At 39.8% G+C, this 27672-nt stretch overlaps 1 protein-coding gene across 1 annotated transcript in view; it reads right to left on the minus strand.

Annotated features, from left to right (window-relative positions):
• BSPRY (B-box and SPRY domain containing) overlaps window positions 1–26848 on the minus strand; it is a 40256-nt gene extending 13408 nt beyond the window's left edge. The window contains exons 1-3 of the mRNA XM_077142691.1: window positions 26654–26848; window positions 24406–24504; window positions 28–258 (exon numbers count right to left, since the gene is read on the minus strand). Coding sequence (XP_076998806.1) covers window positions 28–258; window positions 24406–24504; window positions 26654–26848 — 525 coding nt within the window. The remainder of the gene's footprint in view (window positions 1–27; window positions 259–24405; window positions 24505–26653) is intronic.
• Between the last annotated feature and the right edge of the window lie 824 nt (window positions 26849–27672).

Genomic DNA, 27672 nt, shown 5'->3' on the forward strand with positions numbered 1-27672 from the left:
TTGAGTCCCCAATCCTGCCAGACTTACAAGGAGCTGGAGGTCGTCCAGCTGGGTGAGCATGTCCACCAGGCTGGTGCGGATGCTGTCAAGCTTCTGCAGCGCCCCAGCCCAATGCACCCGCTGTGTCAGGATGCTCTGGTGGGCCCGCTCCTCTTCCCCGTGCACTTGTTCCAGCAGCCGCTGCTCCTCGCTCTCACACAGACTCCTCACCAGACCCAGCCGCTGAATGACCAGCTCCCGGGCTGCGCTGGCCATGCTCTGCCAAGGCACAGAACGAGGAATCGGGGGCTGGCAAAGCTCCAATCTGGATTAGGAGGGTGTACCAGTTTTTCTGGGCTGTGTACCCCAGAAAAGCCATTTTCTTTAATCCCCATTTAATATTGTTGGGTGGGTTCTTTATATATATATATATTTTTTTTTTGACAAGTCTTCACACACATACAGTCCATACGTGGTGTGCAATCAATGGCTCACAATATCATCATATAGCTGTGCATACATCACCATGATCATTTTTAGAACATTTGCATCATTCCACAAAAAAAAATAAAAAGAAAAAACTCATTCATCCCATATCTCTTACCCCTTCCTCTTACTGACCACTAGTATTTCAATCTACCCAATTTATTTTACCTCTTATCCCTTTATTATTTATTTATTTTTTATCCAGATTTTTTAACTTATCTGTCCATACACTGGATAACAGAAGCATCAGACACAAGGTTTTCACAATCACACAGTCGCACTGTAAAAGCTATACAATCGTCTTCAAGAATCAATGCTACTAGTAAATTGAGTAGATTGAAATACTTGTGGTCAATGAAAGGGAGGGGTCAGGAGTATGGTATATACAAGTTTTTTCTTTTTTCTTTTTATTTCTTTTGCTGTAGTGATGCAGATGTTCAAAGAAGAGATCATGGTGATGAATACAAAACTATGTGATGATACTGTGAGCCACTGATTGTATACCATATATGGAATGCTTGTATGTCAAGAATGTTTGTATGTTAAATTTTCACAATAAAAATATTAAAATAAGAAGAAGAAAAAAAAGAATCAAGGCTACTGGAACAGAGCTCAACAGTTTCAGTTACTTCCCTCCAGCCACTCCAATACACCATAAACTAAAAAGCGATATCGATAAAACACATAAGAATATGGCTGGGATCTTTTTGATTAGGTGGTTTCCTAATCATTCAAGGTGGATCCTTTACTGGAGTCCTTTAAGAGGGAACCATTTTGGAAAAAGCTTCAGAGCTGACACTACAGAGGCGTTAGGAGATAAAGAAAGAAGACACCCCCGGGGTAGACTTTTGAAAGGAGTACTGGCAGAGAAAGCTAGCAGACGTCACCATGTGCATTCACAGCTGACAAAGAAACCCTGAACGTCACTGGCCCTTTCATAGGTCAAGGTATCTTTCTCAGGATACCTTTGTTGGACATTTTTATGGCCTGAGAACTATAACCTTCTAACTTAATAAATTAAAAAGCCAATCCATTTCTGGTATATTGCATTTCCAGCAGCATTAGCAAACCAAAGCAGAGGATTTGGGGTCAGCTACAGAGTGCTGAGATTGATCAAGACTGTCTGCCATGGTCACAGTGTGGGGATTGACAGTGCATAGCCCATTTACTTTGCTGTTGCAGCCCTAAGACTTTCCAAATATGATGGAAGGCAAGGAAATTTAAGATCCAGACACCCAGGCCATATTGCATGGAGCCAGAATCACAGAATGGAAGAGCCTGTCAAGGTTTAGAGATCAACGAGAATCACCTGTTTATTTCACAGTTGGGAATACCAAGGCCAAAGCAGCAAGGTCACAGAATCATAAAAATTGCAGGGCCAAAGGTCCTAAAAAACCATCCAGGTCAAAAGTATCTGTATCACATGGTGGTCCAATTGACACTTGGACCATGTCTGAGAACAGAAAGCTCATTAATCCCTAAAGCTGTCCATTCCAACAAGTTCTATGGAAGAATTCCTTATCTGCCACATAGGAATGTTGAAGTCAGTTCTCAACCAAGGAAGCTAACAAATGCCTTCTTCTAGACCCTACTACTTACCTGGCACATAGCAGGTACTGAAATATTCACTGAATGATGGAATGGGAAATTTTTCCCTGACCTAGTAAAAAATCCCTTGGTAGCACTCACATGGCCAGCCAGCACAAATGGGATTAGAACCTAGTCCTCTTGACTCCAGTCCAGAACTCTTCCTCTACACCAGGTGCCACCTGGTAACCAATCCTTTCCAAAATGGCTGGTGCCTTAAGCATCTGCACTTTTGCCAAAGAAATGAGTTTTACTAACTGCCTCCTTCTTGCCAGAAAGTCAGGGACAGCCAGCCGCTTTAACTGTCCCCTCCACTGAAAACCTGCTCTGTACATGCAGAGGACAATCATGCCTGTTTTAAAGAAGAATCTGAGACCCCACAATTTGGCCAGTGGGGAAGAGAGAGGGACTAGGTGAGTGACAAGTAAACCCAGGAGTTTAGACTCAAAATTCTCAAAGCAACATAACAGAGCGGTTAAGAAATTAAGCTTTGGGGTGCACAGGCGGTTCAGTGGTAGAATGCTCACCTGCCATGCCAGAGACCCGGGTTCGATTCCCAGCCTGTGCACACCACCACCAACACCCAAAAAAAGAATGAGGCTTTGAAAACAGTGTTCCTAGGTTTAAATCATAACTATTCCACTTAATAGCTGTGGAACTTTGAACATGTTACCTATCTTCCCAATGCCTAAGTTTCCTAATCTGTCAAATGAAGATGATAACAGTGCCTACATCATAAGCTATTGTGAGGACAAATGATTTAATACATATAAAGTAAACAGAACTAAGCTTGGCACATGAGAAGTGTTTTGACAACATTAGCTAGCATTCTTCTTGCTATCTCACCTCGATACCTTACTGACAGGGCTGGGCCTCTGCAGCCAAGTTTGTACTGCATGATCCTGAATCAGGAAGATGGGCCACCCAAGACAGACCAGACTCTCCTACCTAGAATACTCTATCAATTTCAACAAGTGTCTTGGGCCATTCCCAGAAGAGGACAGCAGAGAAAAGAAGAAAACTTCCCTTTCCACAGATATGACCGAGCAGATGAATTAAAAACACACCTAGAATAAAACACAGAGATGCTGGGAAAATAGTTCAAGCATCCTTTCAAAAGTGTAATGGCCCTGGCAACTAAGTAGAGGAAAACCCTGGGGTCCGAAAATAGAAAAGAAACTGAACACCAGTTCAAGCAAAAGCTAAGGTTTCAACCACCCTTTGAGGGCTGTGGTTTACCTTAGAATTGTATACTCATCTAAACTGTTATACAAAAATGAGAGCACATAAAAAAGAAAGGAGAGCACAATAAAGACATCCCAAGTAAAACAAAAAAAGGAATATTTCCTATGAATGGGAAAAAGATTTCCTAGTTTAACTAAAATACTGAACAATTAACATGTAAGACCAGAGAAGTAAAGCATTCTATGGTCCTTGCATTATTCAGAAATACTAGAGATGTTGATTCATTTAAACATTATAAAGCATTCATGTTAAAAATGTAAGTGAACCAACAATAGACCTTAAGTAGAATATATAACTATCAAACCAGTACAGGGAAAGAAAGGGGGGAAGGATTAATCAGCCTTCTTAATCAGGGAGGGATTAAGAAGGCAGGAAAGGAAGGAAAAAAGTATAGAAAAAGTGGACTAAATATACAACATAAAAATTAAGTGACAGCTATAAATCCAAATATAGCAGCAATCCCAATAGTAATAAATGAGTTAAACTTTAAGTTAAAAGGTAAGACTTGTACCTGTCATGCAGGAGATCTTGGTTTAATTCCTGGCCCATCAACACCTCCCACTCCAAAAAAAAAGTTGTGAACAAAATTCCCTATGATACGCATATCATATATCTGCCTCTGTGTTTGTGTGTGTATAGATATAGAAACTCATGTATGTAGAGAGACACATAAATATGACATTCCAGGGGGATAAATCATACAGAAGGGAAATAAAATTGTGCTCCTGTGCACCATATTGATTAAAAAAAAAAAAAAAAAAGGCAGACTTCCTGGAAGATGGCGGCTTAGTAAGACGCGCGGATCTTAGTTTCTTCTCCAGGACACCTACTAGGGGAGTAGAAACGATACAGAAAGCGCCCAAAGCCACAACAGAGATAAAAAAGACAGCGTACCCCATCCTGGAACGGCTGGCTGGCTGAGAGAAGCAGCTCGGGTGAGATCGCCGAGGCGCGCGGGCCTTACCGGGCGGGGTGGCAAGCGGCCGGAGTTACTCCCTTCCCCCTTCCCGGGCCGGCTGGGAGAATTGGAGAGGTGGTCCCCTGAAACCAAGGCGACTGGCGCCCACACCACGCGCAGCCCCCGGACCAACTGAGAGAATTGGATCGGAAACCCCCAGGCCGCGGAGAACGGTGACCCCGTGACTCCCAGGGAACGTGCACTCTCTCGGGCGGGCCGCTGCCGCTGGCGCCCTCCCGCCACGCCTGTTGCCCAGGGCCGACTAGGAAATTCGGACGGGCTCTTTCCCTGGCTGCGGCGACCAGCAACCCTCCCTGCGTTCGGACCCCGGGCCGGCTGGGAGAATTGGAGAGGCGGTCCCCTGAAACAAAGACGGCTGGCGCCCACACCACGCGCAGCCCCGGACCAACTGAGAGAATTGGATCGGAAACCCCCAGGCCGCGGAGAACGGTGACGGGTGGGGAGGCCCCTTCCAAACCCGTGACTCCCGGGGAACGTGCACTCTCTCGGGCGGGCTGCTGCCGCTGGCGCCCTCCCGCCACGCGTGTTGCCCAGGGACGACTAGGAAATTCGGACGGGCTCTTTCCCTGGCTGCGGCGACCAGCAACCCTCCCTGCGTTCGGACCCTGGGCCGGCTCAAGCCGTTTCGGCTAGCGAACCCCCAGGACGGCGAGAGTTTTCCAAAGTTTAAGGTCCCACAGCACCTTTTACTGGTGGGACCCGCAGACAAACGGGTGCCACGAGCGCCACCTACTGGGCAGGATAAGAAAAACAGAACCCAGAGATTTCACAGAAAAATATTACAACCTTGCTGGGTCCAACACCAAGAGAAATCTGAATAAATGCCCAGACGCCAGCAGCAGAAGATAACTGTCCACGCTCAAAAGATTGAGAATATGGCTCAGTCAAAGGAACAAACCAATAGCTCAAATGAGACACAAGAGCTGAGACAACTAATGCTGAATATACGAACAGAAATGGAAAACCTCTTCAAAAATGAAATCGATAAATTGAGGGAGGACATGAAGAGGACATGGGCTGAACATAAAGAAGAAATAGAAAAACTGAAAAAACAAATCGCAGAACTTATGGAAGTGAAGGATAAAGTAGCAAACATAGAAAAAATAATGGATAGCTACAATGATAGATTTAAAGAGACAGAAGATAGAATTAGTGATTTGGAGGATGGAACATCTGAATTCCAAAAAGAAACAGAAACTATAGGGAAAAGAATGGAAAAATTTGAACAGGGTATCAGGGAACTCAAGGACAATATGAACCGCACAAATATACGTGTTGTGGGTGTCCCAGAAGGAGAAGAGAAGGGAAAAGGAGGAGAAAAACTAATGGAAGAAATTATCACTGAAAATTTCCCAACTCTTATGAAAGACCTAAAATTACAGATCCAAGAAGTGCAGCGCACCCCAAAGAGATTAGACCCAAATAGGCGTTCTCCAAGACACTTACTAGTTAGAATGTCAGAGGTCAAAGAGAAAGAGAAGATCTTGAAAGCAGCAAGAGAAAAACAATCCATTACATACAAGGGAAACCCAATAAGATTTTGTGTAGATTTCTCAGCAGAAACCATGGAAGCTAGAAGACAGTGGGATGATATATTTAAAATACTAAAAGAGAAAAACTGCCAACCAAGACTCCTATATCCAGCAAAATTATCCTTCAAAAATGAGGGAGAAATTAAAACATTCTCAGACAAAAAGTCACTGAAAGAATTTGTGACCAAGAGACCAGCTCTGCAAGAAATACTAAAGGGAGCACTAGAGTCAGATACAAAAAGACAGAAGAGAGAGATATGGAAAAGAGTGTAGAAAGAAGGAAAATCAGATATGATATATATAATACAAAGGGCAAAATGTTAGAGGAAAATATTATCCAAACAGTAATAACACTAAATGTCAATGGACTGAATTCCCCAATCAAAAGACATAGATTGGCAGAATGGATTAAAAAACAGGATCCTTCTATATGCTGTCTACAGGAAACACATCTTAGACCCAAAGATAAACATAGGTTGAAAGTGAAAGGTTGGGAAAAGATATTTCATGCAAATAACAACCAGAAAAGAGCAGGAGTGGCTATACTAATATCCAACAAATTAGACTTCAAATGTAAAACAGTTAAAAGAGACAAAGAAGGACACTATATACTAATAAAAGGAACAATTAAACAAGAAGACATAACAATCATAAATATTTACGCACCGAATCAGAATGCCCCAAAATACGTGAGGAATATACTGCAAACATTGAAAAGGGAAATAGACTCATATACCATAATAGTTGGAGACTTCAACTCACCACTCTCATCAAGGGACAGAACATCTAGACAGAGGATCAACAAAGAAATAGAGAATCTGAATATTACTATAAATGAACTAGACTTAATAGACATTTATAGGACATTACATCCCACAACAGCAGGATACACCTTTTTCTCAAGTGCTCATGGATCATTCTCAAAGATAGACCATATGCTGGGTCACAAAGCAAGTCTTAACAAATTTAAAAAGATTGAAATCTTACACAACACTTTCTCGGACCATAAAGGAATGATGTTGGAAATCAATAATAGGCAGAGTGCCAGAAAATTCACAAGTACGTGGAGGCTCAACAACACACTCCTAAACAACGACTGGGTCAAAGAAGAAATTGCAAGGGAAATTAGCAAATACCTCGAGGCGAATGAAAATGAAAACACAACATATCAAAACTTATGGGACGCAGCAAAGGCAGTGCTAAGAGGGAAATTTATTGCTCTAAATGCCTATATCAGAAAAGAAGAAAAGGCAAAAATTCAGGAATTAACTATCCATTTGGAAGAACTGGAGAAAGAACAGCAAGCTAACCCCAAAGCAAGCAAAAGGAAAGAAATAACAAAGATTAGAGCACAAATAAATGAAATTGAAAACATGAAAACAATAGAGAATATCAATAAGGCCAGAAGTTGGTTCTATGAGAAAATCAATAAGATTGATGGGCCCTTAGCAAGATTGACAAAAAGAAGAAGAGAGAGGATGCAAATAAATAAGATCAGAAATGGAAGAGGAGACATAACTACTGACCTCACAGAAATAAAGGAGGTAATAACAGGATACTATGAACAACTTTACGCTAATAAATACAACAATTTAGAGGAAATGGACGGGTTCCTGGAAAGACATGAACAACCAACTTTGACTCAAGAAGACATAGATGACCTCAACAAACCAATCACAAGTAAAGAAATTGAATTAGTCATTCAAAAGCTTCCTAAAAAGAAAAGTCCAGGACCAGATGGCTTCACATGTGAATTCTACCAAACGTTCCAGAAAGAATTAGTACCAATTCTCTTCAAACTCTTCAAAAAAATCGAAGTGGAGGGAAAACTACCTAATTCATTCTATGAAGCCAACATCACCCTCATACCAAAACCAGGCAAAGATATTACAAAAAAAGAAAACTACAGACCAATCTCTCTAATGAATACAGATGCAAAAATCCTCAATAAAATTCTAGCAAATCGTATCCAACAGCACATTAAAAGAATTATACATCATGACCAAGTAGGATTCATCCCAGGTATGCAAGGATGGTTCAACATAAGAAAATCAATTAATGTAATACACCATATCAACAAATCAAAGCAGAAAAATCACATGATCATCTCAATTGATGCAGAGAAGGCATTCGACAAGATTCAACATCCTTTCCTGTTGAAAACACTTCAAAAGATAGGAATACAAGGGAACTTCCTTAAAATGATAGAGGGAATATATGAAAAACCCACAGCTAATATCATCCTCAATGGGGAAAAATTGAAAACTTTCCCCCTAAGATCAGGAACAAGACAAGGATGTCCACTATCACCACTATTATTCAACATTGTGTTGGAGGTTCTAGCCAGAGCAATTAGACAAGAAAAAGAAATACAAGGCATCAAAATTGGAAAGGAAGAAGTAAAACTATCACTGTTTGCAGACGATATGATACTATACGTCGAAAACCCGGAAAAATCCACAACAAAACTACTAGAGCTAATAAATGAGTACAGCAAAGTAGCAGGTTTCAAGATCAACATTCAAAAATCTGTAGCATTTCTATACACTAGTAATGAACAAGCTGAGGGGGAAATCAAGAAACGAATCCCATTTACAATTGCAACTAAAAGAATAAAATACCTAGGAATAAATTTAACTAAAGAGACAAAAAACCTATATAAAGAAAACTACAAAAAACTGCTAAAAGAAATCACAGAAGACCTAAATAGATGGAAGGGCATACCGTGTTCATGGATTGGAAGACTAAATATAGTTAAGATGTCAATCCTACCTAAATTGATTTACAGATTCAATGCAATACCAATCAAAATCCCAACAACTTATTTTTCAGAAATAGAAAAACCAATAAGCAAATTTATCTGGAAGGGCAGGGTGCCCCGAATTGCTAAAAACATCTTGAGGAAAAAAAACGAAGCTGGAGGTCTCGCGCTGCCTGACTTTAAGGCATATTATGAAGCCACAGTGGTCAAAACAGCATGGTATTGGCATAAAGATAGATATATCGACCAATGGAATCGAATAGAGTGCTCAGATATAGACCCTCTCATCTATGGACATTTGATCTTTGATAAGGCAGTCAAGCCAACTCACCTGGGACAGAGCAGTCTCTTCAATAAATGGTGCCTAGAGAACTGGATATCCATATGCAAAAGAATGAAAGAAGACCCATCTCTCACACCCTATACAAAAGTTAACTCAAAATGGATCAAAGATCTAAACATTAGGTCTAAGACCATAAAACAGTTAGAGGAAAATGTTGGGAGATATCTTATGGATCTTACAACTGGAGGCGGTTTTATGGACCTTAAACCTAAAGCAAGAGCACTGAAGAAGGAAATAAATAAATGGGAGCTCCTCAAAATTAAACACTTTTGTGCATCAAAGAACTTCATCAAGAAAGTAGAAAGACAGCCTTCACAATGGGAGACAATATTTGGAAATGATATATCAGATAAAGGTCTAGTATCCAGAATTTATAAAGAGATTGTTCATCTCAACAACAAAAAGACAGCCAACCCAATTACAAAATGGGAAAAAGACTTGAACAGACACCTCTCAGAAGAGGAAATATGGATGGCCAAGAGGCACATGAAGAGATGCTCAATGTCCCTGGCCATTAGAGAAATGCAAATCAAAACCACAATGAGATATCATCTCACACCCACCAGAATGGCCATTATCAACAAAACAGAAAATGACAAGTGCTGGAGAGGATGCGGAGAAAGAGGCACACTTATCCACTGTTGGTGGGAATGTCAAAGGGTGCAACCACTGTGGAAGGCAGTTTGGCGGTTCCTCAAAAAGCTGAATATAGAACTGCCATACGACCCAGCAATACCATTGCTAGGTATCTACTCAAAGGACTTAAGGGCAAAGACACAAACGAACATTTGCACACCAATGTTTATAGCAGCATTATTTACAATTGCAAAGAGATGGAAACAGCCAAAATCTCCATCAACAGAAGAGTGGCTAAACAAACTGTGGTATATACATACGATGGAATATTATGCAGCTTTAAGACAAGATAAACTTATGAACCATGTAATAACATGGATGGACCTAGAGAATATTATGCTGAGTGAATCCAGCCAAAAACTAAAGGACAAATACTGTATGGTCCCACTGATGTGAACGGACATTCGAGAATAAACTTGAAATATGTCATTGGTAACAGAGTTCAGCAGGAGTTAGAAACAGGGTAAGACAATGGGTAATTGAAGCTGAAGGGATACAGACTGTGCAACAGGACTAGATACAAAAACTCAAAAAATGGACAGCACAATAATACCTAATTGTAAAGTAATCATGTTAAAACACTGAATGAAGCTGCATCTGAGCTATAGGTTTTTGTTTTGTTTTGTGTTGTTTTGTTTTGATTTTACTATTATTACTTTTATTTTTTTCTCTATATTAACATTCTATATCTTTTTCGGTTATGTTGCTAGTTCTTCTAAACCAATGCAAATGTACTAAGAAATGATGATCATGCATCTATGTGATGATGTTAAGAATTAATGATTGCATGTGTAGAATGGTATGATCTCTAAATGTTGGGTTAATTTCTTTTTTTCCGTTAATTAAAAAAAAAAAAAAAAAGAGAAGGGATAATTGGAGATGAAGGGATACAGATTGTACAACGGGACTGGATATAAAAACTCAGAAATGGACAGCACAATACTACCCAATTGTAATGCAATTATGTTAAAACACTGAATGAAGCTGCATGTGAGGTATAGGTTTTTTGTTTTTGTTTTTTTTGTTTTTTTTCTTTCTATTATTGTTTTAATTCTTATTCTGTTGTCTTTTTATTTCTTTTTCTAAATCGATGCAAATGTACTAAGAAATGATGAATATGCAACTATGTGATGTTATTAAGAATTACTGATTGTACATGTAGATTGGAATGATTTCTAATTGTTTTGTTAATTCTTTTTTTAATTAATAAAAAAAAATGAAATAAAAAAAAAAAAAAAAAAAAAAAAAAGGATTGCCAAATTGGATTACAAAAAGGAAATTTAAAAAACAAAACCCAGTTGTAAGATACACCTAAAACATCAAAACATAGACGTTGAAAATAAAAGGATGTACCAGGAAAATATTTGCTAATATATTAATGAATAAAAGACAAGACAGATTTTAAGGCAAAAAGAATTCTAAGGTATAAAGAGTCACTATAAAATGATGAAAGGAATGATTTACCAATAATTTATAACAAATCTAAGTTACATACATTTAACAGTGTCAACATCTAGAAACAATAATTGACATAATTATGAAGGGAATTAATAGACATACATAGAACCCGGCACATTTTTTCAAGCACATGTGAAATAGTCCCCTAAATTGACCATATTTTAGGGGAGGCCAGTTCATAAAATTTCGTACAATTGATATCATGCAGACTACAAATGCAAAGGTAGAAATCAGTAAAATAATAACACAAAACAACAATATTTAAAAAATAAAAATGTGAAGATTTAAAAGCATACATCTAATAACTCAATTAAAGAAGAAATCATAACAGAAAATTTAAAAATACCTATGTGCTGGTTTAAAAGGATGTATACCCCCTAGAAAAGCCATGTTTTAATCAAAATCCCATTTCATAAAGGTAGAATAATCCCTATTCAATACTGTATGTTTGAAACTGTAATCAGATCATCTCCCTGAATGATGTGATTTAGTCAAGAGTGGTTATTAAACTGGATTAGGTGATGACATGTCTCCACCCATTTGGGTGGGTCTTGATTGGTTTATTGGAGTCCTATAAAAGAGGAAACGTTTTGGAGAATGGGAGATTCGGAGAGAGCAGAGAATGCTGCAGCACCACGAAGCAGAGAGTCCATGAGCCAGCAACCTTTGGAGATGAAGAAGGAAAATGCCTCCTGGGGAGCTTCATGAAACCAGAAGCCAGGACAGAAAGTTAGCAGATGATGCCGTGTTCACCATATGCCCTTCCAGCTGAGAGAGAAACCCTGACTGTATTCGCCAAGTGCCTTCTCACTTAGGAGAGAAACCCTAAACTTTATTGGTCTTCCTGAACCAAGGTATCTTTCCCTGGATGGATACCTTTGATTGGACATTTCTATAGACTTGTTTTAACTGGGACATTTTCTTGGCCTTAGAACTGTAAACTAGCAATTTATTAAATTCCCCTTTGTAAAAGCCATTCCTTTTCTGGTATATTGCATTCCAGCAGCTAGCAAACTATAACAACTTATAACTGAAATAATAGTAAAAATATTACATATCAAATCTGTGGGATGTAGGTCAATCAGTATCTAGAAGAAAATTTAAAGTTCTAAATGTTTACCTTGAAATAGAAGAAAGACTATAAATTAATGTGTTACGTTCAACTCAGGAGTTTAGTAAACAACATATACCAAGAAATTAACAGGAAAAAAAATGATAATCATTAAAGGAAATAATAATGGACAAACCTGTGGCAACTTTGATCAAGGAAAGAGAAAAAAGGCAAAATAGACAATATTAGCAGTGAAAGAGGAACATCTACACGCAACAAAGATTTTAAAATAAGACACAGAACAACTTTATGTCACTGTGTTTTAAAACAGATGAAATAGGTAATTTTCCTGGAAAAACTTACTGAAATCAACTCAAGAGAAATGGAAAAACAGGAATAATCTTATAACCATGGTGATAAAAAATAATCAGTGATTAAAAACCTACTAAGAAAAACACCACCCAGATAGTTTTATGGGAAGTGTCAGCAAACACTCAAGGCCAGAAAATTCCAAATGTATACAGTCAGTTCCAGTGTAAACAGAGTCCTATTTTCCAACTCATTTAATAAATCTGATAAGGACTGTTACAAGAAATGAAATTCATAGGCTCATCTCACTACTAAGAAAAGATTTAAAAATGCTAAAACCAACCAACCAAAGAAAAATCCCTCAACTAAGATTAGTAATCCAAATCCAGAAAGTTTCTATTACAGTAATACCAGGGGAAAGAGAAGGTAGGTGTGGCTAGAAAAGGGTAGCACAAGGATTCCTGTGAGGCAAATGTTCTGTATCTTGATTGTGGTGTTAGTCACACAAATTTACACATGATAAAATTGCACAGAATTAAAGATGCAAACAAATACACAAATGATTGCATATAAAACAGGTAAAATCTGAATGAGGTAAATTGTAATAATGTCAATTCCCTGGCTGTATGGCACTATAGATATGCAAGTTGTCACCTTTGGGGAAAAGTGAGTGAAAAATACATGGGATCTTGTTTTATTTTTCTTACAACTGCACATGAATTTGCAATTATTTCAAAATAAAAAGTTATATATATATACAATATCTATCTATAGATATAATAAAATATATATTATATATATTATATATATATATAAAGTTATATATATAAAACATGATTGAGTTGGGTTTGTTTTTCCCAGGAATTCAAGGAAGGTTCTACTTTGAAAATCTATTAATGTATTGCCACATTAACTGATTGAGAAAAAAATTTATCTAGAAACTGGAAATTGCATCATTAAGAACCTACAGCAAAGATGATAATAAATGGAAAATAGAAGCAATGAGAAAAGAATTTTCAGAAGCTCTGGCCATCATCTACCCACTTACTTGCACCTAAGCCCATATGCTCAGCTTGCCCTGTTTCCATGCATGAATTATCCATGTCCCTGCCTAAGGCCAACACTTCAATTTGTCTACTAGAGCCCATCCCCCTTTGCTGTGCCCAATCCTCCATTCTAGCCAGCATCATTAATTTCCTCTGCTCTACTGAACCATTCCTATTAGCATATAAACATACAGCAATTTCTTCCATATTAAAAATAAAACAAAGAACCCTCTTGAGGCTGGAAAATTCACAAATATATGGAAGCTAAACAACACACTCTTAAACAACCAGTGAGTCAAGGAAGAAATTACAAGAGAAATCAGTAAATAACTCGAGGCAAAAGAAAATGAAAACACAGTATATCAAAACCTATGGGATGCAACCAAGTTGGTGCTGAGAGGGAAATTCATTGCCCTAAATGCGTATATTAAAAAGGAAGAGCAAAAAATTAAGGAATTAACTGTTCCCTGGAAGAACTAGAGAAAAAACAGCAAACTAACCTCAAAGAAATAACGAAGATTAGAGCAGAAATAAATGAAATTGAAATTACGAGCACAACAGAGAACATCAACAAAACCAGAAGTTGGATCTTTGAGAAAATCAATAAAATCGATGGACCCTTAGCTAGGCTGACAAAAAGAGAGAGAGAGAGAGAGAGGACACAAATAACTAAAATCAGAAACGGATTTTACTACTGACCCAACAGAAATAAAGGAGGTAATGAGAGGATACTATGAGCAACTATATCCAAATAAACTAGATAACATAGATGAAATGGACAACTTCCTAGAAAAGAATGAAAATCAATATTGACTTGAAAAGAAACAGATGACCTCAACAAACCAATCACAAGTAAAGTGATTCAATCAGTCATCTAGAAGCTCTAAAAAAAAAAAAAAAGAAAAGTCCAGGACCACTTGGCTTCACATGTGAATTCTACCAAGGACTCAAGAAAGAATTAGTAACAATCCTGCTCAAACATTTCAAAAAAATTGAGAAAGAGGGAAAGCTACCTAACTCATTCTATGAAGCCAATATCACCCTAATAGCAAAGCCAGACAAAGATATTACAAGAAAAGAAAATTACACACCAATCTCTTTAATGAATATAGATACAAAAATCCTCAAAAAAATACTTGCAAATTGAATACAACAGCACAGTAAAAGAATTATACACCATGACCAAGTGGAATTTATTCCAGGTATGCAAGGCTGGTTCAACACAAGAATGTAATACACCATATCAATAAGTCAAAAAAAAATTGACATGCTCATCTCGACTGATGCAGAAAAGGCATCTGAGAAAATTCAACATCCTTTCTTGATGAAAATACTTCAAAGGATCAAAATAGAAGGGAACTTCTTCAACATAATAAAGGGAATATATGAAAAACTCATAGCTAATATCACCCTCAATGGGAATGACTGATTGAATCACTTTACTTGTGATTGGTTTGTTGAGGTCATCTGTTTCTTCTCAAGTCAATATTGGTTTTCATTCTTTTCTAGGAAGTTGTCCACCTTCCATTTAAGATCTCAGGAATAAGACAAGGATGCCCACTGTCACCACTGTTATTCAATATTGTTCTGGAAGTTCTAGCCAGAGCAGTTAGACAAGAAAAAGAAATAAAAGGCATCCAAATTGGAAAAGAAGAAGTAAAACTCTTACTGTTTGCAGATGATAGGATACTATATGTCAAAAACCCTGAAAAATCTATAGCAAAGCTACTAGAGCTAATAGATGAGTACAGCAAATTGGCAGGGTACAAGATCAATATCCAAAATCAGTACTGTTTCTATATACTATTAATGAGTGATATGTGGAGGAAATCAAGAAAAAAATTCCATTTACAATAGCAACTAAAGAATCAAATATTTAGGAATAAATTTAATTAAGGACACAAAAGACCTATACACAAAAAAACTACAAGAAACTGCTAAAAGAAGTCATGGCAGACCTAAATAACTGGAAGGGCATACTTTGTTCATGGATTGGAAGACTAAATATAGTTAAGATGTCAATTCTACCCCAATTAATTAATAGATTCAATGCAATACCAATTAAAATCCCAACAACTTACTCTGCAGAAATAGAAAAGCCAATAATCAAATTTATTTGGAAGAGCAGGGTACTCCGAATAGATAAAATTATCTTGAGAAAGAAAAATGAAGTGGGTAGTCTCACACTACCTGACTTTAAAACATATTACAAAGCCACAGTTGTCAAAACAGCATGGAACCGGCATAAAGATATATACACTGACCAATGGAATAGAACTGAGTGTTAGAAATAGGCCTTCTCATCTATGGACAATGGACTTTTGATGAGGTGGTCAAGCCAACCCAACTGGGACAGAGCAGCCTCTTCAACAAATGGTGCTTGGAGAACTGGATATCATATGCAAAAGAATGAAAAAGGATTCATATCTCACACCCTACATAAAAATTAACTCAAAATGGAACAAAGACCTAAACATTAGAGCTAAGACATATACTTTTAGAAGAAAATATAGGGAAATATCTTATAAATGTTGTGAAAGGAGGAGATTTCCTAGAAATTACACCCAAAGCACAAGCAATGAAAAAAGACATCGATAAATGGGATCTCCCCAAAATTGAACACTTTTATGCATCAAAGAACTTTGTCAGGAAAGTAAAAAGGCAGCCTACACAATGGGAGGCAATATTAAGAAACCACATATCAGATAAGCATTTAATATCCAGGCTATATAAGGAAACTCTACAACGCAACAAGAAAAACAACCCAATTTAAAAATGGGCAAAAGACATGAACAGATATGTTTCAGAAAAAGAAACACAAACGACTAAAAAGCATATGAAAAGATACTCAAATTTACTGGTTATTAGGGAAATGCAAATCAAAACCACAATGAGATATCATCTTACATACACTAGAATGGCCATTATAAAAAAAAAACAGAAAACAACAAGTGCTAGAGAAGATGTGGAGAAAGAGGCACACTTATCTATTGCTGGTGGGAATGTAAAATGGTGCAATAGCTCTGGAAGGCAGTCTGGTGGTTCCTCAAGAAGTTAAGTATAGAATTGCTTAAGATCCAGCAATCCCATTACTACGTATACATTCAGAGGAACTGAAGGCAAGGACATAAACAAACATTTACATACCGATGTTTAGTGGCATTATTTATGAACGTCAAGAGTCGGAAACAGTCCAAATGTCCATCAACAGACAATGATGGTATATACAAGCTGTGGTGTGCACATAGGGTGGAATATTATGCAGCTGTAGAACAGAATAAACTCATGAAGCATGTAACTATGTGAATGAAACTTGAAGACATTATGCTGAGTGAAATTAGCCAGAAACCAAAGGACATATACTGTATGGTTTCACTAATATAACTAACATTAATGAGTGAACTTTCAGAGTTAAAGTTAAGAACACAGGTTATCGGGAGATAGAAAGAGGGTAGAGATTGGGCATTTGGTGCTGAAGGAGTACAGAATGTGTATTAGGACTGATTGTAAAAATTCAGAAACAGCACAATACTATGTGATGACAGCACAATAATACAAACACACCGAATGCAGCTGAGTGTGAGTATGGTTGAGGGAGAAGGACTGGAGGCCTATATGACACCAGAAGGAAAGATAGAGGATAAAGACTGAGATGGTATAACTTAGGAATTCCTAGAGTGGACAATGATGGTGATTAAATGTACAAACAGAATGCTTTTGCATGAGGGAGAACAAATGAATGTCAACATTGCAAGGTACTGAAAATGGGATGGCACATAGGAAAAAATATATTCAATACAAGCTCTGGTCTATAGTCAACAATAACACTGTAATATACTTCCACTGAATGTAACAAAGGCAATGTGACAAAACTAAATGTTAATAAGTGAGAGGTGGGGGAGGGGGGAGATTCTTTGCAGAAGAAAAGGAAATGTCCTCATATAGATTGTGGTGGCGAAGGCATGGCTATGTGATTATACCAGGAACCACTGGGTTTTCTTACTTAGGTTGGACTATATGATGTGCAAGTAAAACTGTTTAAAAATGAACAGAGAGATACAAGAGTTGCCAAAAACGTGGAGAAAGAGAAATATATCGATTCACTGTTGGTAGAGAAGCTAAGAGGTGCAGCCCCTCTGGAGGGCAGTGTGCTAATTCCACAGGAGGCTGGGGTGGAGTTGCCATATGATATTGCAATCCCATTGCTAGATATATACTTGGAGGAACTGAGAGTTGGGACATGAATGGCCATTTGCACACTAGTGTTCACAGTGGCAGTGTTCACGATTCACAATGGATGGAGGTGGCCTAAGGGTAAAACAACTGAGGAATGGAAGGGGGAACTGGTGTAGAGATACAACAGACTACTGAATGGATGCAAGAAGGAATGAAGTAAGGTATGCAATTAGGTGAATGCACCTTGAAGACAATATGTTGAATGAAATGTCAGAAACAAAAAGGAAACTATTGTCTATGCCTCACTCATATGGAATACTATAATGCACAGACTCGGAGGACTGAAGTTGAGAGCATGGGTTATCAGGTTGGGGCCTACTGTTAAGGTTCCTAGATTATAAACTCTCACAGCACTCACATCTATTTCAGAGCTGTAACTGTTATTTCTAAATTCTGAGATACTGAGCCATTTGTGTATAACGCAGTTTTTCCTTGAAACTTTGGGTATTTATGTGACACCTCTGACTCTGAGGTAGAGCTCTGAAACTATGAAAGTCAATACTACACCACACAGCAACTGTTAAAAAGTTGAAAAAGTGGTGAAACTTCTACTACAGATATGAACGAAGCTGTTCTGTATAGGACTAAGGTAAATCAGAATACAGCGAAAAGGATGATATGGTCTATATTTTAAAACTTCAAACTTCTGTACAAGACCAAATGAAGAGATGTTTGTTTGATGCAAAACGTGTATTATGGGCAGTGCGTGATCTAATTTAACTTGTATAATCAGTTTATTTGAACACTATCATTACACAGAATCTTGAATAGGGTGTGAGATTTTGTTGCTCTGTATAGATTAGTGTGATATCCCAATATATTCCAGAGTAATTTGGGTAGAGAATAAAAAAGTATTTGCAACGTCCCTTTGGGAGACTGAGGGAAAAGAGGAAGTATTAAACTTCCCCATCTGGGCCATCCCTGATATTCTTGCAAGCAGTAGGGACAACAAATTCAAAAGGCTGAGCCCTCAATCTTGGGGCTCACCCCCATAAAACCTATTCTTGCAAAGGAAAAATTAAGCCTACTTATAATTATGCCTAAGCATCACTCCCAGGGAACCACTTTTGTTGCTCAGATGTGGCCTCTCTCTGTAATCACTCAGCAGGTGAACTCACTGCTCTCCCAACCCCAAAAGTGGGACATGACTACCATGGCTGTAAATCTCCCTGGAAACGTGGGATGTGGTTCCCTGGGATGAACTGGGACCTGGCATCATGGGATTGAGAAAGCCTTCTTGACCAAAATGGAGAAGAAAGAAATGAGAAAAAATAAAGTTTCAGTGGCTGAGAGATTTCAGAGTCAAGAGGTTATCCTGGAAGTTATTCTTATGCCTTCTATAGATATCTCTTTTTAGTCTGTAGTGCATTGGAGCAGCTAGAGGTAAGTACCTGAAACTGCTGAACTGTATTGCTTAGCCTTGATTCTTGAAGATGAGTGTATAACTATATAGCTTTCACAATGTGAACATGTGATTGTGAAATTTTTGTGGCTGGTGCTCCCTTTATTCTGGGTGTGAAGAGATTAGCAAAAAATAAGGACAGGGCGGGCAACAGCAGCTCAGTGGCAGAGTTCTCGCCTGCCATACTAGAGACCAGGGTTTGGCTCCCGGTGCCTGACCATGTAAAAAAAAATTTTTAATAAAAAAGGAAGGACAATAAATAAATAATGGGGGGGGATAAGGGGTAAAAAAAATAATTGGGTAGATTGTAATACTAGGTGGTCAATGAGAGGGAGGGGTAAGGAGTATGGGATGTATGGGTTTTTTTCTTATCTATTTTTCTGCAGTGATGCAAATGTTCTAAAAATGGTCATGGTGAGGAATACACAACTATGTGATGATATTGTAGGCTTTTGAGTATATACTTTGGAGGGCCTGTATGTATGTGACGATATCTCAATAAAATAGTAAAGCAACAACCACCACCACCTTCTTGATCCCATGTCACGTCTAGCTTTCATCCCATTTTTCTACTTTATTACAGCAAAACTCCCCTAGCATTGCCTGTGCCAACTATGTCCAATTGCCCTTCCATCCTCTCTGAAACCTACTCCAATCAGACTTTCACCCCTCCCACCGTACAAAACTCTTGTTGGGATCTCCCGTGATGTTCAGGCTACTAAATCCAATGATCCATCCCCTGTCCTCACCTTACTTGCTCTCTCCCACAACTTTGATCTGTTCTACCTTTGGCTTCCAGGAGACTACATGCTCTTAGTTATCCTCCTAATTTTCTGATTGCTCCTTCTTGGTCTCCTTTTCTGGTTCCTCCTATCTCCTTAGTGGCTCTGCGGTGAAGTGCCCATGCATCCAAGGGCTCAGTCCTTGGACCCCTACTCCTTCCTATCTATCAGCATTTACTTAGTAATCTCACTCTTGCCTATGGTTTTCAATACTATTCATATACTGGTGAATTTCAAATTCATATCTCTATCCCAGCCTTCTCCCATTGTACATCCAGCTACCCATTTTCTACTTGGATATTTAATAGGCATCTCAAACTTAGTAAGCCCACAACTGAACTCCTAATCCCCCACCCAGCCAACCATCATTCTGCTTCATTAAATGGCAGTTCCATCCTTCCAGTCGCTCAAATAAAAAATCTGAGAGTTAGAAGAATTATTCACACTAGCCAAAAGGTAGAAATAATCCATTATGTCCATAAACAGATGCATGGATAAACAAAATATGGCGTATACATTCAAAGGAACATTCTGGGCCATACAAAGGAATGAGGTTCTGATACATGCTACAACATGGATAAACCTTGAAAACATTATGCTAAGTGGAATAAGCCAGATATAAAAGGACAAATATTGTATGATTTCACTTATATGAACTCTCTAGAGTAAGCAAATTCATAGAGTCAGAAAGTAAATTAGAAATTACAAGGGGCCAGGAGGTGGGGGAATAGGGAGTTATTTGCTTAATGAGTCCAGAGTTTCAGTTTGGTGTGATGATAAAGTTTCAGAAATAGATAGTGGTGATGGCGACACAATATTATGAATGTAATTAATGCCTCTGAATTGTACACTTATGTTTATTCTTTCAAAATAGATGCACAATCCAACCACCTCTCACCATTTCTACCACCATCACTCTGGTCCAAACCACTCTTGTCTCCAACCTAGATTATTGCAGCAACTGCTAATTGCTGTTACTACCTTTGCTACCTATAGTCCATTCAGAACAGAGCAATCGGAATGCTCCTTTTTACTCTTACATCATTTCACCTACTCCACTGCTCAAAATTCTCCAGTGACTTCCCACCTCACCCAAAACAAAAGACAAAGTCCCTATGTGAAATCCCAGAGTGATCTGAACAGTGAATAAAAAGTATTTGCAAAGTCCCCTTAGGGCAATGGAGAGAAAGGGGAGAAGTCCAACTTCCCATTTGGAGAATTCCTGATATTCTCACAAGCAGTGGGGACTACCTAATCAATAGGCCAAGCCCTTGATCCTGGGGTTTGCCCCTATGAAACTTATCCCTGCAAAGGATAGGATAGGCCTACACAAAATTAGGTTTAAGAGTCACCCCCCAGAGAATCTCTTTTGTTGCTCAAATGTGGCCTCTCACTCTCTCAGCCAACACGGCAAGCAAACTCACTGCCTGCCCCCCACCCCTGCTACGTGGGGCATGACTCCCAAGAGTGTAAACCTCCTTGGCAACGTGGGACAGAAATCCTAGGAATTGCTGGGACTTGGCATCAAAGGATTGAGAAAACCTTCTTGGTCAAAAGGGAGAAGAGAGAAATGAGACAAAATAAAGTGTCAGAGGCTGAGAGATTTCAAACTGAATCGAGAGGTTATCCTGGAATTTATTCTTACACCCTTTTTTAGTTTATGGTGTATTAGAGAGGCTAGAGGGAAGTGCCTGAAACTGTAGAGCTGTGTTCCAGTAGCCATGTTTCTTGAAGATGATAATATAATGATATAGCTTTTGCAATATGACTGTGTGACTGTGAAAACCTTGTGTGTGATGCTCCATTTATCTATGGAATGGACAGATGAGGAAAGAATATGGATAAGAAATAAACAAATAATAGGGGGAATAAAGGTTAAAATAAATTGAGTAGATTGAAATATTAGTGGTCAATGAGAGGGAGGGGTAAGGGGTTTGGCATGTATGAGTTTTTTCTCTTTTCTTTTTCATTTAATTTGCTAGAGAGATGCAAATGTTCAAAAAATGATCATGGTAATGAATACACAACTATGTGATGATATTATGAGCCACTGATTGCAGCCATGTCAAGAATGTTTGTATGTTTGTTGTTTACAATAAAAAAATATATTTTTAAAAAGTCCCTATGTGGCCTAAGAGGATACTATCCAACTGCCCATCCTTTTCTTCTCTGATCTTATCTCTGCTGAATCTCTCCTTACCTGTTTACTCTGCTCCAAACTCACTGGCCTTCTTGCTGTTCCTCAAACATGCGAGGTACCCTCGTGTGCTGGTTTAAAAGTATTACATACCCTAGAAAAGCCATGTTTTAATCCTAATCCCATTTGTGGGAGCGACCATCTCTTTTAATTGTGATTCAAGACTGTAGGTTGGAATATTTTGTTAGATTATCTCCACAGAGATGTGGCATGCCCAGTTGTGGATATGACCTTTGATTAGAGGGAGATGTAATTCTACCCATTCCAGGTGGGTCTTGATTAGTTTTACTGTAATCCTTTAAAACATTTTAGAAAGTGCAAGAAAGAACACAAGTCTCAGAGCCTACAGAAACTTCACAGCTGAGCTGACACAGATGTGGACATGTAGAGAACAGAGACATGAATGTCTGGAGATGCTTGGAGCCCAGCAGACGTTGCCATGAGATGTTAAGCAAGCCAGAACCAAGGGAAGCCAAGGGATGAAAGCCAGCCCTGGAGAAGTAAAGTCAGGAATCCCCACAGGAACAGAGGCTGAAAGTAATGGAGCCCAGGAGCAAGGGACCAGCAGATGTCAGCACATGACTACCCAGCTGACAGAGGTGGTCCTGACCCATCGGCCTTTCTTAAGTAAAAGTAACCTCTTGTTGGTACCTTAATTTGGACACTTTCACTTCCTTAGAACCGTGAAGTTTTTTAAAAAATTTATTTATTAATTAAAAAAATTAAGAACAAATAAAAACATTAAACATTAACATATAATTCTGTTCTACATATATATTCAGTAATTCTCAATATCATCACATAGTTGCATATTCATCATTTCTTAGAACATTTGCATCAATTCAGAAAAAGAAATAAAAAGACAGCAGAAAAATAAAAAAATAACAGAAAAAAAAGATTATATATACCATATCCCTTATCCCTCACTTTCATTTATCACTAGCATTTCAAACTAAATTTATTTTAACATTTCTAAACTTATTTTAACATTTAGAATCGTGAAGTTTTAACTTAATAAATTTCCCTTTTTAAAAGCCTTTTCAGTTCTGGTATATCGCATTCTGGCAGCATTTAAGAAACTAAAACACCTCTCATCTTAGGGCTTTTGCACTTGCTGTTCCCTCTTTCTGGAACACTCTTCCCTCATATATGTGCGCCACTTCTTCATGATATTTGTGCAAGTACTGACCTTCTTAATGAGGCCATTCTTGATCACCAGTATATATAAATACAACCCCTGTCCTCAACATGTCCTATCTCCTTTCTTGTTTCCTATTTCTCCATAGAACTTACTACTTTCTGGAAGAGTATGTATTTTCTTTGTTGGGGTCCCTCTTCCTCAACTAGAACGTAGTCTTCACAAGTACAGGAACGTTCATGTTGCATTCACTGCGGAATTCCTAGCACATAGAACAGTGCCTGGTACATGGTAAGGTGTTCAGTAGGGATCTACTGAATTAAACGAATGGCGAAATGTTGGAAGAATTACCTGAAAAGCCAGGATCTGCTATACTGGCTTCTATCCAACATTGTACTCTGGTTTATTTTGTTTATGCTAGTACAACTTGGTTCTGTTCCACACAGTCAAAAGAACCTTGCGTAAGACAGTGCCAAGAATATTCCACTGACCATGGGAGTTGGGAAAGAGATGTGCAGAAACCACATCTTCACAGAACACTCACCTAGTGCTCTGCAAAAAGGGTATGTAACTCAATTTTGACAACTGAGTATAATACAGGCTCCACTGACTTACATGTACTTCTTTTAGAGAAAAACAGCATTTTCAAAGAACACTGCCCCAGGTATATTTGGGAGTAAAAACATACCAGTGGCAATGAGTCAACTGAATAAAGGACCAACAGTGAACGGAGCACCGTCCTAGGAGTTAGAAAACCCAGGTCCCAGGTCCTAGAACTAACTCCAAAGGTGGTCAGCTTGGACAAGTCAATCAACCTCTATGGGGCCCATTTCACTATCAGTAAAATAGGGAGATTACTGCTACCTACTTCATAAGATCGTCATCAGGAATACTTAATGTAAAAGTATGTAGGTTATTTATAATCCCAGAGCCAAGCACAAAATAAATGGGTGATAGAGGAATGCTACCCTTCCTGACCCCTCCCCCCAAGATACCCAAGAAAGCAATCTTCTAGCAAGGTCTTCACACCCAATGTGAAACTGAGACAAGTCCACTCTACCCAGATGGTAAAACCCAGGCTCAGAGAGAAGGGAAATTATCCTTCCCAGGCATCTAGCTTCCTTAGTAGTACAATGAGTCTGTATAGGTGGGAAGCAATCCTAGACTGGTCCAACCCCCTATGACTGGGGTCTTCTCCTGGGGGGAGCCCAAAGTAGAGAGGTAAAGGGATGAATTACCACCACTCTCAGGTTCTTCCCTGGCAGGACCTCAGCCATGTACTTGCTGATGCCAGTACTCTGTATCTGCAGCCTCTCACACTGGTCCACAATCTTGTTCTGCAACACAAACAACATTCATAGTGTCCTGATCCAATGTTGACCCCATGCATATGTTTCATGCACTCTGTTCCAATGATTTTTTTCTTTCTACCCCACACCCTGCTTTTCCACTCTTTTCTCCAGGTAGGAGCTGGAGCCCTTCCAAACAGTAACCCTTCCCCTATTTCCTCTAAGACCTTTGAGCCAATTCCATCTGCCAAAAGTCAACTCTTCCAGGAAGCCCTCATAAATTTTTCCTTCCACAAGTAGGAATTGGTCTTACACTTCATGGGTCCAAATAAAAAAATATGGAATTGAACTGCTTCATGGGTATAGAGTTCGGGGTGGTGGAAAAGTTTTGGTAATGAATAGTGGTGATGGTGGTGCAATACTGTGAATATAACTAATGCTACTAAATTGTACACTTAAAATGGTTAAAATGGATATTCTTGTTATTTATGTCGCCACAATACAGACAAAAACAAACAAAAAAAAGTTGTAGAATTGAATTGACTGGGAAGAAGCTGTGATCACCACACACCACGGGACTGAGAGAACAAGAATAGTTTTTGAAAAACTAATTCACTGGAATCTAGAAGGTTAGAAAGGAATTGTACTGGTGTTGTTTTGCCCAGTTCAGTCACAATTTTGCCTTAGGGTGAAATTTCTTTGTTGGCTGGAAGGATAAGACATATCTACCCAAAAATGGAGGGAGAGAGGACAAGACATACTTCCTTCCAGGCAGGGTTAGGACCTCAGAAGGTTTGGGGGAAGGTACTTGGTGGGACAGAGTACATTCCTAAACAAACACTGGGGTCTGCTTCCCTGCCCCTTCAGATGCTCAGAGCCAACCCCGGTGGCAACTTTTTAATAAGGATTTCATGAAATTCTCACTGCTATTAGTATCACTTCCTCCCTTCAGTTCTTGAAGAGGCCACTTCACTTCCTCTTGCCTCATCAATGACTCTCCAGATCCAAACCCTAAACATTAGGAACCTTGGTGAGTCACTGCTCTGTCCTGGGCCTCAGTTTCCTCAGCTGTAAAACTTTAGGATGGAATGAGATGGCATTTAAGTGCTATGGAGTTCACAAAATGTCTATCCATTATGCAAGTTTATCATCATCACTACTGATAGTGGCGGTGACAGCTAGGACCAACCAGGAGCTTCTGGGTGTCCTGAATGACTGAACCCCTGCCCCACCCAGGCAACTTGTAAGATGTGTTTATTACAATCCATTTTGGGTAGATGAACTCCAGACAGGCATTGGGAGAATCAGTCTGTTTAATCAGATTTCAAGGAAATCCCTAGGGGCCAGGGCTAGGGTGGAAGGAGGGAGGGAGAGAAGGAGGGGCTCTCCAGAGCAACTCTCCATCCTCAGCAGTCCAGGGGAGGGGCGATGATGCGAAGGTCACTAGCCTGGAACCAAGCTGGAAGCAGAGGTGGGGAGAAACCCTAAGTGAACAGCTTCAGCAGAAACCTCCCGATATCCTCCTATCACCTCTAGCGCCCCTCTGCCAACCCCCACTCCTACCCCACCCCCTTTTATCCAGGTGAAACCAGGTTGTACAGAGAAAGTACTTCTGAAAAGAAAAAGAAATCACCTCACCAGGAAGCCTGGAGGGTGGAGGGAGGAAGGAGGAAGAGAAGGAGGGGCTTTGAGCCTAGGGGCCGAAGGGTGCAGAGGCCCAGTTTTAGAGGTCAGCTTCCGCAGCGGCGGGAGCTGGGCCATACCTTGCCCAGAAGAACTAGAGCAGCGAAGCCCTCTATTGCCCAAGGCCCCAAGAGGTTCTGGGCTGGAAGACAGCCCCAGCTTCCAGAGCCCCTAGCAGCTCAAGGGAAGAGTTTTTCATGTGGCAGGCACGATGGCCAAACAGCATTTATCCATGATCTTAATTACACCTCACAACAACTCTAATACATATTGCTATTATTACCCCCAAACTTGAGGAAGACACTGAGGTCGAGAGTTTTACGTGACAGGGAGGATGGTGGGGGGGAGTGGGATTCGAACTCAGGTTTGCACACCCTTACCCGTCTCGTTTGTCAGTCAATATCGCGCAGGTGCCCGGGCCTCTGGACCTGTCGTCTGGTCCCAGCCAGGTCCGCGAGGCGCGCCCCCTCCCCCGGTGTCCGCCCCCGGGCTTCCGGCACCCACTCTTGCTCACCCGCAGCTCCTCCGCGCGCTCCTCGGCCCGGCGGATGCGGTGGCCCCGGCAGCGGCCGCCCAGCCCCGCGCACGCGGCGCACACGAGTCGCCGCTCGGAGCAGCAGAACCAGTGCAGAGCCTGGCCGTGATCCGGGCAGAGCGGCCCCGGCCCGGATCCCGGCCCGGGTCCCGGGCGGGCGCCCTCCGCGGCCATGGCCGAGCGCCCGCGGCCTCGCGCTCCACCTGTAGCAGGTGGCTCCTGGGCGGGGCCTCCTTGACCGGCCCGGCGCTCCGCCCGGCGCTCCCACGCGCAGGGGCGCTGTCTCGCTTCCGCCCGGCTCTCCTCCGCCCAGTGGGCGCGGGCCCCGCATTCCCGACCCGGCCCCCGCCCAGATCCTGCCCGCTTTCAGCCTTTCGATTCTGCGCGACCTGTTGAATTATTTGCTGAATTTAATCGCTTTGTACGGTGTTTTCTAACAAATGCCAAACACCAAACTTCCTATGACCATAGAAAGCTGAATTGAGCGCTTACTAAGTGTGAGGCTTTTGCTAAGTTCTTTACAAGCAGTCCATCGTTTATTCATCACAACACCCCTACAAAAAAATTATTGTAACATATAGTGTAACAAAAAAATTGCCATTTTAGACGAGTTTTGAATGTATAATTTGTGTCACTGATTGCGTTTTGCAATGTTGCAAAACCATTACCATCATCCATTACCAAAACTTTTCCGCTAGGCCAGAGAAACTCTGTACCCATTAAGCAGTAACTCCCTATTGCTCTCCTCCCTCACCCTTGGTAACCGCTACTTTGTCTCTATGAATTTTGCTTATTGTAGATATTTCATATTAAGTGAAATCATATAGCATTTGTCCATTTGTGTTTGGCTTATCTCATTAAGCATGTTTTCAAGATTTGCCCCTCTTGTAGCATGTATCAGAACCCAGGACTTCATTCCTTTTTATGGCTGAATAATATTCTGCTGCGATCTAATATTACATCTTTTTAATTAGTCTTTTTTTATTGGTGTAGTTGTA

Source organism: Tamandua tetradactyla, chromosome 2 (assembly GCF_023851605.1).
Source record: "Tamandua tetradactyla isolate mTamTet1 chromosome 2, mTamTet1.pri, whole genome shotgun sequence".
Taxonomy (NCBI): Eukaryota; Metazoa; Chordata; class Mammalia; order Pilosa; family Myrmecophagidae; genus Tamandua; species Tamandua tetradactyla.